This window comes from Mya arenaria, chromosome 6 (genome assembly GCF_026914265.1).
Source record: "Mya arenaria isolate MELC-2E11 chromosome 6, ASM2691426v1".
Lineage (NCBI taxonomy): Eukaryota > Metazoa > Mollusca > Bivalvia > Myida > Myidae > Mya > Mya arenaria.
In genome coordinates, this window is record NC_069127.1 from 40265677 (window position 1) to 40279173 (window position 13497).

At 35.4% G+C, this 13497-nt stretch overlaps 1 protein-coding gene across 2 annotated transcripts in view; it reads left to right on the plus strand.

Annotated features, from left to right (window-relative positions):
- Positions 1-305: 305 nt before the first annotated feature.
- Positions 306-13497, plus strand: part of LOC128238786 (uncharacterized) — a 60488-nt gene continuing 47296 nt past the window's right edge. For both annotated transcript variants that reach the window (XM_052955037.1, XM_052955038.1), the window contains exons 1-2: positions 306-564; positions 4860-5883. In XM_052955037.1, coding sequence (XP_052810997.1) covers positions 4888-5883 — 996 coding nt within the window. In that variant the 5' untranslated portion in view covers positions 306-564; positions 4860-4887. The remainder of the gene's footprint in view (positions 565-4859; positions 5884-13497) is intronic.

The window sequence follows — 13497 nt, forward strand, 5'->3', positions numbered from 1 at the left end:
ATTCAGACCCCTTAGGAGGATGAGCCGTCTTTTGTCAAAACGAAGGGTTTCCATTCCATTAACGTACAAGTTGTGTTCGATGGTTTTGACAGAATAACAAATGTGGTTTCCCAATGGCCAGGGTCTGCACATGACAGCAGAATACTTCAGCAGAGTGGCCTCAGGAACTTATTTGATGATGATCATGTCCCTTATGGCCAAAATCATCTTCTTGGGGACAGCGGATTTGCGGGGCGAAGGTGGCTACTTACCCGATACCTTAATCCCCAGCCTGGAAGCCAAACAGCATACAACAGGTAAATGTAAATATTCTGCATGACATTGTGTACAAAGTGTACAATTATTAAAACATTTGTCAACATTAAAAGAAAATTGTAAAATTTGAAGCTTTCACGAGACATAATTAAACCTCCTATTTCTTCATCAATGTAAAGAAAACCAACAATGACCTCTTTATTATCTTCTTTCTGAACTACTTTGAATACACTGGTGCGTACGTGCTCTCACGGTGCATTTGCTTTGATATGGCGGGGACACGGATCTTGCACGGGACACTACGTCTTGGTATGTCTAACACATGTGGTAGGTTATTTTAAAATCTGTCCATACAAGAGAAAGTTACAGCCTGGACATGAGTTATTGAGCCAGACACACGGACGGACGGATGGACGGACGGATGGTGTGATTTTAATATGCCCACCTTCGGAGCCACTTGTGAAATATAGATTTTGGTGTTCACTCCGTGAAATATATTATGATTTTATAGCTGAACAAAAAAAGTATAAATGTATCCTAGGCTATAATCATTCTTCACCAAGCTGTTTATTGAGCACCCTGATCTGGAGCCGTAGCTTCTCTTCCCGCAAAGCTTGCATCACGGAATGGCAGGAACAGGTGCAAATCACTGAGTCACTGCTGCAAACAATAAGTTAGTTTTAATTAAAAGTATAAACAGAAGCTTGACAACTTCATTATATGAATAGACATTACATACATAGTTTGAAATTAAAAATGTGGCATGAATGTGTTACTTACATGTTGTATGTCTCACTGGTCACATTAAGGTCTCACTCACCATCTGAACTGGGCTGAAAGAAAAAAGATTTCATTAATACATTAAAAATTAATACATGTAGCTGAGTAAAATGCAATATGCAATATAAAGCGGGAAAGTTTATTTTTTATTGTTGATTTGTTTCATAAATTATGTTTTGCATTTTGGTTTTGAATGTTATAACATGTATTGCCTTTACTTTTGTCTATGTGATATATAATTCCTCAAAGATTTTTTTATGTAACTTTTTTAACATAGCCGCATAAAATCTGTTGTCAATCTGACAACAAAATGAACAGAAATTAATCAACCTTATCTGGGACCAATTACTTTCAGGCCTTATGAGATATAAAAAAAATCAAAAAATCAAAAGACATTTGGCATAAAGAAACAGAAACCTACCAACTTGGAAAATGTACTCACGGCCTAAACCTGATTAAAAAACAGCAATAGTTGGGAGAAAAATGTGTCAAAGAAATTTCAGAAAATAATACAAATATTAATGGAAGTTGCTATGATGATTATATTTCGGACATTAACAAAAGAATTATCTCTAATTCGCCAACATCATCGCCAAACAATAAGAAAATGAAGATAGAATGTGAAAAATCACCTACATTATTACATATGTGCCAATTTCGGACACTGCCGATGCTTACATTGTTTAAGTTATTTGTCATTTATTGTATTTTCAATATATGTTAGGTGTTTAGAGTTCTGCATACTTATGATATGCGCTCACATGTTTAAATATAATCAAAATGATTTGTTTCATATGCTATTTTCATTATTTGAAACAAATGTTAATTGTGTGTTTTTCTTATCCTTCAGATGTAATTGTTCCTGGTTATTTGAAACATTGTTGATATTATACTATGCAAATACAATTAAGAAACTGTATACGCTAGTTGTGTCTTGTCTCAATCTCTACGATGAAGTCAATAAACGATCCCAGCAGTTATCAGCTAAGGTCCTGGCCTTAGCGGTCCGGCTTTTCTCAATCAGCAGTCCCGGCAGTAACGAGCGATAGAGTCCTGACCTCAGAATTCCCGGCTTTTCTTAGCAATCGATCCCGGCAGTGACAAGCTAGCTATAAGGTCCCAACCTCAATGGTCCCAGCTATATCCAATTAGCGATATAAGTTATCAGTCCCAACTTATTCACAGATGTCCTGGATTGTTGTCATTGATGTTAATATTAACCTTAATATTTATTTATTTCTTACTGATTTATTAAGAATTTGAAAACAGGAAATGCATGAACATAAAATCAAACATACAATTAGTTATATGCACATCCAAAAAATACAAAGCGCATCATAATGTATGCATCGAAATAATTTATATGCTATTAATATAAGCATGTTTAAGGGCAGTTGGAAAAAATATGTACTGCTTTATCATTTTTATGGGATGTGCCTAAAAAAGACATTAACACTTCTAACATTATTCTTAATAAATCAGGAAAGATAACTCTTTCTCCCACCTCAGATAAGTAGATCCAATAATTTAACCATGCTAGAAATTCTAATCTTGCCCTTATGGAACTCCTTTTTAATGGTCACCACATTGTAATAACTGTCCTCTGTAGCATCATGGAAACCTTGTCTTGTGGCAATATTTAAAACGTAATCTGAATCACTGTGCGCATATCCATGACAACCACAAATAATCACATTCATACACATTTATTTTCACTCAGCACAAAAGAGTTTCAGCAAATATACATATTTTTACTTTACTTTGTTTTACTGATGTGGAAGAAAAAGCATCTGCCATAGCCGCTCGTGTAAGATAGGTTCATCCCGACCCTCGCGCAGGGTGTTTTGCGGAAACTCAGTAAACTTTGTTTCCGCAAAACAAACTACGCTCGGGTCTTACACTTTGGCCATGGAAGATACTTATAATCTTGCATATTATATAATTTTTGCCTCTTTATTATGCTACTTAGAAATTCTGGTTAATCTTTTGCATGTATGCACACATAGGTTAATATATCAGCAACTACTTCATGTATTGCATTGAGACTTTATACAATGGTACTCAACCACCCAACCTACTTGAATAACCAAATTTTGCATGTAACAACATTTATGTTAATATCTCGGTAAATTCATGTATTGCATTGAAATCTAATCTAATTTTACAGTGATCCATGTTTCGCCAAAACTTTTCAATCCTTACACTGAAAAGTGGCAGAATAGTCAAGTGTGCTGTCTCTGTCACAGTGTGACAGCTCTTGTTATGTTTACATTCGTTTAAAACCCCGATTTTTGGTGTGTATATATCACGTGAAAAATTACGTCATATATGCTATGTCGGAAGGCACCATTGATGCTTAAAATGAAAACTTAAAACAAAGATAACTTTTCTTTTACAATACAATTTTAATTGAAACAAAGGGCATGTTACTGTCTTTGCCACTTTAATAGCCCCACCTTTTTTTTTTACCAGAGTTTGATAAGTTATTAGTTTCATCAAACACTTTGACAAACTTGTTTCCAAAAAAATGTTTTAACAGTGCTCCGTCAGACGGCCGTTTTGTGAAAAGGTTTGTCAAAGTGTTTTCAGAAACTCAACTCTCAATCAAAACCTGTTAAAAAGACCAAACTTGGGGCTCTGTAAGCAGCGTAGACTATGCTATGTTATATTCAAAATGGTAAGAAATAGTGAAGTTATCTTTGTTTAAAAACTTCATTCGAAGCAAAATGATGCCTTCTTATGTAGTATTTATGACGCAATTTATCAAGTGGTAAACACACACCGATTTTGGTTTTCCCGCGTTTTGAAAACAATACAGCATTAGCTCGATACTTGACATCATTATAAGTCGCATCTCCCTCTGGGATCTTTTGAAGTACTAGGTTTTCGTTTCCCAGTGTTCCGAAAACAATATGACATAAGCTCGATAGTCGCATCCCCCTGGGATGTTTTGAAGTTCATGATTAGCGTAGCAATGGAGGGTAAAAAAAAAAGAAACAGAAAAAACTTGATAGATCTTTTTCCAGCCACTAGAAAAAGTGTAGTAAGAATGCAACATGGGCGTGTCTGGCCTTCTGTTAGTCTTATTACTATTTACACTACTGTAACAGTCCTGTCTTTTTGTATACTTGCGTATTACTGTAACAGTTCTGTCTTTTTGTATACTTACGTATTAACCCGGATGTACACAAATTGAACAAGCTCGGTATGATGTCACTGCTAAAAACAATCATAATTTTGATGAATTATACATGTACGTTGGGTGAAATTTTGTACGCTTCAGACATGTCACAAAGTGTCCAGATTTTTCTTAATAATAATAATAATAATAATAATAATAATAATAATAAAAGCTTTATTTACCGAAGTTTACACATTTAGACATATGAGAACATGTTTTCTAATTTTCAGTATGGCCTTCAAAGTAAAGAAACAAAAGAAAAAGCATTATTCTTGAACATAGGTCACCTGTCAATGTTAAAACTAGAAAGATACATTTACACATAAAATTATTAAACATTCTGTTAATAAATGCATTCAAACTTAAACATTCACTGACAGACAGTCAGACATGGCTTAGTATAATATCCAATAAGATATACATATATGTAAAAGAACATGTAAAATAACTTATCATTCACACAATAAATGAAGCTTATAATTTCCTTTGATGGTTTTTAGGGTTTTCAAGTATGAGGTGTTATCTGTAAGACAAGATACCTTGTTTGATACTGATATGAACTGGTATGTTTTATTGTCAGATAGTGTTACAATATCTGCCAAATATGATGGGGCCTTGTTATTCATTTTATATACCAGGACAGCTTGGTTGTCAAAGAGTTAACCACAGACATGGAGGGATATAATGGAGAGTTAACCACAGACATGGAAGGAAATAATGGAGAGTTAGCCACAGACATGGAAGGAAACAATGGAGAGTTAACCACAGGCATGGAAGTCAATAATGGAGAGTTAACCACAGACATGGAAGTCAATAATGGAGAGTTAACCACAGACATGGAAGGAAACAATGGAGAGTTAACCACAGGCATGGAAGTCAATAATGGAGAGTTAACCACAGACATGGAAGGAAACAATGGAGAGTTAACCACAGACATGGAAGTCAATAATGGAGAGTTAACCACAGGCATGGAAGTCAATAATGGAGAGTTAACCACAGACATGGAAGTCAATAATGGAGAGTTAACCACAGACATGGAAGTCAATAATGGAGAGTTAACCACAGACATGGAAGGAAACAATGGAGAGTTAACCACAGGCATGGAAGGAAATAATGGAGAGTTAACCACAGACATGGAAGGAAACAATGGAGAGTTAACCACAGGCATGGAAGTCAATAATGGAGAGTTAACCACAGACATGGAAGGAAATAATGGAGAGTTAACCACAGACATGGAAGGAAATAATGGAGAGTTAACCACAGACATGGAAGGAAACAATGGAGAGTTAACCACAGACATGGAAGGAAATAATGGAGAGTTAACCACAGACATGGAAGGAAACAATGGAGAGTTAACCACAGACATGGAAGTCAATAATGGAGAGTTAACCACAGGCATGGAAGTCAATAATGGAGAGTTAACCACAGACATGGAAGGAAACAATGGAGAGTTAACCACAGACATGGAAGGAAATAATGGAGAGTTAACCACAGACATGGAAGTCAATAATGGAGAGTTAATGGAAGGAAATAATGGAGAGTTAACCACAGACAATGAAGGAAATATTGAAAAGCGAACAACAAATTTCAAAGAAAATATGATAAAACTATGCAAATACTGGATGTCTGCCATCCGTGTAATATCTGATTCACTTTTTAAGTGCATGGTGAGTAGTTTTCAAAACCTTTGAGAAATTTATATTTTAATGACTTGGCATTGTGTCGCAAGTATAATTAATGTCTTATATGCTTGTATAATTGCATATTTTGTTTGCATGTCTTGTGGTCCGGTTAACCGTATTTAACCTTGAAGTTCTCATATACACACATAGAACTAAGTACATAACATATATAATTCAGTGTACGCAATACATGTCTAAAACTTTTCATACATGTATGTACTTTACAGTGCCAAATGTTTTAAATTTTTTCACCAAGTAATCTTAAAAATTATAAAAAGAGTTGGTCATTTAGACTGTTTCCAATATTTTGTCGGTCCAAAAGAAAATATGCCGTCTGACAATTTCTGTTTAAAAACTTAATTTTTCAAAGCCTTTGTTGCTAATTTAATTTTACATCGATAATGAATATTAAGGTATAAGGATATCAACCAGTTAGATTTTAACAACGCCATTTTTTGACACTGGCACTTAATCGTAATAAAATTTTGAGTTTTGTTTGGAACTGTTCTTTAAAATATTCCAATGTTCATGATTAAAGTCTATTTTAGCACTTCAAAACTTAGGGTGATATATACACAGTAATATACATTATTATGCCCCCTTTTAAAGAAGAGGGTTATATTGCTTTGCACATGTTGGACGGTCCGTCGGTAGACCAAAGCTTGTCTGAGTGAAAACTGAACATGAAGTTGGGCCTGACCAATAGATGACCCTTCTGGTTATAGGGGTCATCGGGTCAAAGGTCAAGGTCACAGTGACCTTTAATGGTAATAGGATTTTAAAGCTTGTCTGTGTGCTAACACAACAATTTCTCGACCTATGGTCATCAAACTTGACATGGATGCTGGACCTGACCAGTAGATGACCCTTATTGATTTCAGGGGTCATTGGGTATAAGGTCAAGGTCAGTGACCTTGAATGATTAAAGGTTGTCCTAGTGATAAGTCGGAAATGCCTGCACCCATGGCCCTCAAACTTGACTAGGAGGTTGGGCCTGACGAGTAGATGACCTCTATTGATTTTGGGGGTCATCGGGCCAATGGTCAAGGTTACAGTGACCTTGATGATAAAAGGTTGTCCGAGTGATGAAACGACAATGCCGGCACCCATGGTCTTCAAACTTGACTTGGAGGTTGGGCCTGACCAGTAGATGATCAATATTGATTTTAGGGGTTGTTGGGTCAAAGGTCAAGGTTACAGTGACCTTTAACGCGAAAAAGTTGACAAAGCTTGTCTCAGTGATATTTCCATCAAAGTTGACATGGAGGCTTGGTGTGAACAATAATTACCCCTATTCATTTTAGGAGTCATCAAGTCAAAGGACAAGGTAACGGTGACCTTGAATGAGAAAATTATGTTCAAATGATAACTTCACAATGCCTGCATCCATGGCTCTCATACTTGACTTGGGGGATTGGCCTTACCTGAAGATGACCCCTTTTGATTTAAGGGGTCACCGAGTCAAAGGTCAATGTCACAGTAACCTTGAATTCAAAAATCTTGTCTCTGTGATAACTTGACAATGCCTGCATCCATGGCCCTCAAACTTGACATTTAGGTTTTGGGTGAATAGTTGATGACTAATAGTTGATGCTGCTAAGAGAATACATTTTTATCTGCAAATAACAGTCATCATCTGAACATGATTAAAAACTGTACACTTTGAATGGCCATAATCTTAAAATTGTCTCAAAGGCATCCAATGTCAATGACAAATCAGCTGTCATCTCAGTCCATGCATATTCATTCAATTGTCCAGATAATCCTGACAACATGGCGCTCTGGAGGGGCATTATGTTTGACAAACATCTCTAATTTGGAAATGTATTGTAAAGGGAGACAAAATTTAAATTGCTGCATGTTGTTGTACGAATTCTGACATCTACACTACCGAATACTATCGGTGTTTGATGGTTGATAAAGATTAAGTCTTCATTACTTCTTATTTTCCTTAGCCATAGGCTGAGGGTGAGTAATTAGGATCGATGAATTTCCATCCTCGGTCGTCTGTCGTCCGTCCACACTCAGTTTGTTAACACTCTGTTGTTGACAATTGTCAGGAAACTTGGTCAGGATGTTTGTCCCAGTAATTACTCGAATGAGTTTGAATATGGCTCATCTTGAATGAAAAACTAGGTCACACGACCCAAAAATAGAAAAATCTTGTTAACACTGCATGTAAAGGCTACTTTTTCATTCCAAATATCCTGGAAATTTGTCAGAAAGGTTATTTTGTTGATTTCTACCTAAAGTTTGAATGTGGGTCATCTGGGGTCACAAACTAGGTCACAGAGCCAAAAAATTTAGAAAAACCTTGTTGACACTCTAGAGGTAACATTTTCAGCCCAAATATCCTGGAAATTTGTCAAAAAGGTTGGTTCGTTGAAAAAATTCTAGCTCAAGTTTGAATATCGGTCATCTGGGGTAAAAAACTAGGTCACAGAGCCCAAATATGGAAAACCCTTGTTAACACTCTAGAGGTAAAATTTACCGTCCAAATATCCTGGAAATTTGTCAGAAAGGTTGTTTCGATGTTTTCTAGCGCAAATTCAAATATCAGTCATCTGGGGTCAAAAACCCAAATGTGAAAAAACTTGTTAACACTCTAGAGGTAAGATTTTCAGCCCACATATCCTGGAAATTTGTCAGAAAGGTTGTTTCGATGATCTCTAGCTCAAGTTCGAATATGGGTCATCTGGGGTCAAAAACTAGGTCACAGACCCCAAAAGATGGAAAAACATTGTTTACACTCTAGAGGTAACATTTTCAGCCCAAATATCCTGGAAATTTGTCAGAAAGGTTGTTTTGATGATTTCTAGCTCAAGTTCAAATAACAGTCATCTGGGGTCAAAAACTTGATCACAGAACCCAAATGTGAAAAAAACTTGTTAACACTCTAGAGGTAAGATTTTCAGACCAAATATCCTGGAAATTTAAAAGATAGGTTGTTTCGATGATTTCTAGCTCAAGTTCGAATATCAGTCATCTGGGGTCAAAAACTTGATCACAGAGCCCAAATATGGAAAAACCTTGTTAACACTCTTGAGGTTACATTTTCAGTAGTGTTGGGAATCGGACAAAAAAATTACTATCGATAATCGGTTTATGAAACCGATCAATGATCGATTATTAATAGATTTAATTATTATTTGATTATCTTTGGTCATCATATTTAAGGCATACAGATACAGTACTTGCACCAGTTTAAAGCCTCAATGTTCCCATACAATATTGTTTGTACATTTCTTTGTATAAATTACATTATTTATTCAGAGTGCGACTATCTTTTAGTGTTTACAAGCTACTATTACAGAACATGAGACCTGTAACAGGCTTTAATTTTGTTTTACATTTAGTATTGTATACATGTGTAATTTAAACACAAAGAAAGATATCAATTTCTTTTTAATAGTCAGTCAGTAACAAGTACAACAAGCAGTTAAATATTTTTTTACATTTTACAAGTCTGAACACCTTCTTTCAGAAAACTGAGAAAACTTAATTCTTAAATGGTAAGAAGTAAACGGTAACATGTTTTAAGAATCACTTTAAAACCATAAACATGAGAAATTACAACCAATCCTTTAGCAGTTAAATTATAAAGAAAATTTGTAATAAGGTACTGTAGTGACTTACGGACTTGATAAGAATATGACTAGATAACTTAACATAGTAACATCTAACATTTCAACATTAAACAAGAAAAAGAAAATTAGTCGGTAGCGGTTACATCCCTTGTTTCAATAATCAGTTGTTCACATTTTACCATCAATTGTTGCCAATGTAAGCCTTTCCGATCAATTGTCGATTATAATCGATTATAATCGATCATTGGCACAACACTAATTTTTAGCCCAAATATCCTGGAAATATTTAGAAAGGTTGTTTCATTGATTTCTGGCTCGAATTCTAATATTCAAAGGTTTTTGAAACTACAGCGAAGAAATTTTAAACATGTTCATGATTCTGTAAACAAATAACAGTGTTGTGGTTGGATGACCTTGACTTTGACCTGTTAGCCTACTCTTTATCCCCCGCCGAATCGAAGATTTCGGGAGGGGGATATTGTTTTGGCGTTGTCCGTCCGTCATTCAGTCCTTCCGTCCTTCCGTCCGTCCGTCAGGTACCATATCTTGGTAGGCATTGATCAGAAAATGATCAGACTTTGTCAGAATGTTCCCCTTGATCATATCTCGACCACTTTTAAAAGTGGGTCACATGGGATCAAAAACTAGATCAGTAGGTCAAATCTTAGCAAAATCTTTGGAACATACTAGAGGCATTATACAAGGTCAAATATTCATGAAACTTAATCAGAATGTTTTCCTGGATGAACTTTTGGTCGGAAATAAAACTGGGTCACATATGGTCAAAAATAAGGTCACTAGGTCAAATCTTAGAAAAATCTTGTCCGGAATCATATCATGGTAATGATTGGTCAAGTTATGTTCAAAATTGGTCATGATGTTAACCTTGATGTAATATGGACCACTTAAAAAAGTGGGTCACATGGGTTCAAAAACTAGGCCAGTAGGTCAATTCTTAGAAAAATCTTTGGAACATACTAAAGGCATTACACATGGTCAAATAGTCATAAAACTTAATTAGAATGTTTTCCTTGATGAAATCTTGGACTTATTTTAAACTGGGTCACATATGATCGAAAATGAGGTCACAAGGTAAAATCTTAGAAATGTTTGGTCCGGAATGGAAATGATTGGTCGGATTATGTTCAAACTTGGTCATGATGTACCCCTTGATGAAATATGGACCGCTTGTAAAATTGGGGCATATGCGGTCAAAAATTAGGTCACTAGGTCAAATTTTAGAAAAATCTTTGAAACACATTAGATGCAATATGTATGGTCTTACATTCATGAAACTTGATCTGAATGTTTTCCTTGATGAACTCTTGGAGGTGTTTTAAACTGGGTCACATGTGATAAGAAATTAGGTCATTAGTTCATATCTTTCAAAAATCTTGTCCGAAAGCTATTTTATGGTGGTGTTTGGTCTGATTAAGTTAAAAAATGGCCAGAATGTTCTCTTAGGTTAAATTTTGACTGCGTTTTAAAATTGGGTCATATGGGTTAAAAACTAGGTCACTAGCTCATATCTTACTGAAATCTTGGGAACACTCTATAGGCAATACCCCTGCTCTAATTTCCATGAAATTTAATCAGAATGCCTTGATGAAATCTTGGAATAGTTTGAAACTAGTAGGTCATGTGGGGTCAAAAATGAGGTCACTGAGTGAAATCTTAAAAAAACCTTGTGGACACTCTAGAGGCTTTTTTTTTGCATATATCTGGACCAATCTTCATGAAACTTGATCAGAATGTTTGCCTTGATGAAATCTTAGATTAGTTTGGGACTGGGTAACATGGAGTCATAAACTAGGTTTCTTAGTCAATTCTAAATGTTACATTATATACAATATTTTTTTTTATTTCGAACAGTTGCAATCAAACTCAAACTCATATATATATATATTTCATCAACAATTGATTTCCATTCCTTGCCTAAGCCCAATCAGGCGGGGGATATCAATTCAACGAATTTGCTTGTTATTTTTGAAGCTACAGTAATGAACTTTGGACCATGTAACGAGTTTTGAAAACAAATATTAATATAATATTGTCCTCGAATGACCTTGACTGTGACTTTTTTACCTACTCTTTTTTTTTACGGTGCAGCAATAACATTTTGACCATGTATAAAGTTTTGAAAACAAATATCAATGCTGTGCGTGGATTACCTTTATTGTACATTTTTGAGCTTTTTTTATTAATGAAGTCTCTGTTATGAAATTTCGAGCATGTGTACAGCTTGAAAACATATATCGATATTGACATTGCTAGGTGACCTTTTGACCTACTTTCTTATTTTTAGCTCACCAGAGCACGAAGTGCTCAAGGTGAGCTATTGTGATCGCCCTGTGTCCGTCGTCGGTTGTCAACAATTTGACTGTTAACACTCTAGAGGTCACAATTTGGGCACAATCTTAATGAAACTTGGTCAGAATGTTACCCTCAATAAAATCTTGGACTCCTTCGATATTGGGTCATCTGGGGTTAAAAACTAGGTCACCAGGTCAAATTAAAGGGAAAGCTTGTTAACACTATAGAGGTCACATTTATGATTGTATCTTCAGGAAACTTGGTCAGAATGTTGATATTATTAATCTCTAGGTCAAGTTCGAATCTGGATCATGTGATGACAAAAACTAGGTCACCAGGTCAAATTGAAGGAAAAACTTGTTAACACTCTAGAAGTCACATTTATGACTGTATGTGCATGAAAGTTGGTCAGAATGTTTATATTAATAATCTCTGTCAAGTTTAAATCTGGGTCATGTGCGGTCAAAAACTAGGTCATTAGGTCAAATCATAGGAATAGCTTGTAAGCACTCTAGAGGTCACATTGATCACTGTATGTTCATGAAACTTAAGTCAAGTTTAAATCTGGGTCATGTGCGGTCAAAAACTAGGTCACCAGGTCAAATCATAGGAAAAGCTTGTTAGCACTCTAAAGGTCACATTAATGACTGTATGTTCATGAAACCTAATCATGTATATATTGATTAGCTCTAGGCCAAGTTTGAATCTGGGTCATGTGCGGTCAAAACTAGGTCACCATGTCAAATTGAAGGAAAAGCTTGTTAACACTCTAGAGGTCACATTTATAACTCTATCTTAATGGAAGTGGGTTAGAACGTTTATATTCATAATCTCTAAGTCAATGTTGAATCCGGGTCATGTGTGGTCAAAAACTAGGTCATTAGGTCAAATCATAGGAAAAGCTTGTAAGCACTCTAGAGATCACATTTATGATTGTATGTTCATGAAACATAGTCAGAATGTTTATATTGATAAGCTCTAGGTCAAGTTCAAATCAGGGTCATGTGTGGTCAAAAACAAGGTCACTAGGTCAAATAATAGGAAAAGCATGTTAACACTCTAGAGGCCACATTTATGACATATGTTCATGGAATTTGATCAGAATGTTATTCTTGATGATCTTTAGGTAGAGTTTGAAACTGTGAAATCAGAGGTCAAAAACCAGGCCACTAGGTCAAATCATAGAAAAACTTTGTAAATACTGTAAATGTTACATTCTCTCTTTGATCACCATGAAACTATGTCAGAATGTTTGTGTTTATGAAGTCTATGTCAAGATTGAAACTGGGTAACTTGAGTTCAAAAACTAGGTCACGAAGTCAAATCATAGAAAACATTGTTAAAACACTGTTGAAGCCATATTTTCTACTTTATTTATATGAAACCTGGTCAGAATGTACTTATTACAGCAAGGTAAGGTTTGCAACTGGGTCATCTGTGAAATTAAAAAAATCATCCGTGATATAAAAAAAAAAAACTTGGTCACTAGGAAGGATCTAACCCCCTGTCACAATTGCCCTCGCCCTGAACACACTTATTTCACACTTGAATTGGATCAGGTGGGCGATACAGGGCCTTCAGGGTCCTCTTGTTTAAGCTAATTTTTTGAAATTTGGATCATATGTACAGCTTTGAGAACAAATATCAAGCTATATTATACATATACAAAGCTTTTGACGTGGCATTTGGTGAAAAAAGA